General features: G+C 39.3%; 1 protein-coding gene across 1 annotated transcript in view; it reads left to right on the top strand. All coding sequences in view use genetic code 11, as the record gives it.

The window, feature by feature from the left end:
* The window catches only part of EGR_07695 (hypothetical protein), a gene marked incomplete at both ends in the record, with an annotated part of 6,224 nt that overhangs the window by 3,688 nt on the left and 912 nt on the right, over positions 1–1,624 (top strand). The window contains 2 exons of the mRNA XM_024496944.1: positions 981–1,050; positions 1,268–1,453. Of these exons, the coding sequence (XP_024348649.1) occupies positions 981–1,050; positions 1,268–1,453 (256 nt within the window). The remainder of the gene's footprint in view (positions 1–980; positions 1,051–1,267; positions 1,454–1,624) is intronic.

Raw genomic sequence — 1,624 nt, 5'->3', positions numbered from 1 at the left:
CCATGCACACGGATTCACACATTGTGAGCTGTGCTTGCTCTCACCCACAGTTACCAACTTCAACGCATACGGGCTTGGCCAACTCCCGAATCCCATTTTCTCTGCAGTCCACTTGTTTTAGATGATACTGACTTGTGTGCTGAGTCGTGCCGCCTTTTATACCATACTCACCACCTCCATCCACTCCACGTGATGCACGTGCTCATGCACTTTCAGATCGGCATTCGTACTTCTCGCCCTCCATCATCACTCTCGTGACTCGTCCATCATAACGTAGGTGGAGGTGGAGAGACCACCCAACCGAAGATCAAATGCTGATTTAATGGCAATGTTGATGTGAAGGCTGATGTCGGTATCAGCCTCATCGATCACAATAAATGCACCGTCATTTCCACCGGTGGTGTAGCTTACAATAATACAGGACCATGCTGCTCATAGCGCATCAGTGGTCTGTCGTGATTGCATGTCACTTGCGAAATACTCTTCTTACTGACATCCAGGATGCCGAGTGATTTTACATTTGGATTAGTTCAGTCATTTTAAATTTGACATAATGTCGCAACACAATTTTTGCATTGAAGTCCAAACACTACATAGTGTGTAGCAAGACCATGAGCACGGGACCGAAAAACCATATAATGGCTGAGGATCTTTCCTACTTAGCATAATTTTGTCTGTCACCTCCACTGAGCAGTTTTTCTGTTTTAGTGCATTTCAGTGCTAGCCAATGCTCTGTGACCAGTGCAATGGCAACGCCAAATACCACGTATGAAAAGAATTTGTTATAAAATTGGACCTGCTTATACAATTAACGTTACAAGTATACCTAAGGTAGACGATGTTATGTACAACTTTATTTATACCACCTTGTTCTTGACTTGATGAGCAAAAAATTAGCTGCTCCTACGAACGCCTAGTTTTGACTACTATAAGATTGATGTTGAAGAGTTGGGAACATTTTATTGACTAGCAAATTTTAGCTAGGATTATAAGCAAATTTGAACTTATGGAAAAAGTGAAAAGCTACTTGATGGCTATAATTGCCACTCGGTAACTTAAGTATCGTGGTTGAGTAACTCGGGAGAAGTAACCTGGATGTCATTTTGGGCATATTTGCTATTCGAGATAAATGGATAGTAACTAAACCAACATTTTCTGTACAAAATTGGTAAAAAAGAATTCGTTTTCTAAATTCTACTCGAAATCTTTTTGTTGACAAAATCCTTACGCAAATCTAAGCCTGTTACCGAAAATGAATTAAACATAGAACATTAGATATACCTAAACACAAGCTAGGAAAACTGTCACCATACTTACGTACTATTGCGACACTGGAAAGACTTGATCTAAACATAATTATTATTGTGGCTAGAGATTGCATTCACCAGCAATTATGCAGTGTAGTGATAAAATCTGAATTACAAATCAAAGCAAACCATACTTTTGAACGTGTGTGAAAGCGAAACTCGAAAAAACCCTCTTGCATTTCGGAAAGGAGATGTTTACCAGTGTCTAAGAGATCTATGCTTACACGGTGCCATTAAAGCAGAACAATTGCATGGCTGATACATAGTTACCTAGAAATAAAACTATTTACAATTATATTACCATAGAAGACTAAAAA

Source organism: Echinococcus granulosus (assembly GCF_000524195.1).
Source record: "Echinococcus granulosus chromosome Unknown EG_S00084, whole genome shotgun sequence".
NCBI classification, from domain to species: Eukaryota; Metazoa; Platyhelminthes; class Cestoda; order Cyclophyllidea; family Taeniidae; genus Echinococcus; species Echinococcus granulosus.
Note: the sequence above shows the minus strand (reverse complement) of the source record. Positions and strands in the feature narration are given on the sequence as shown.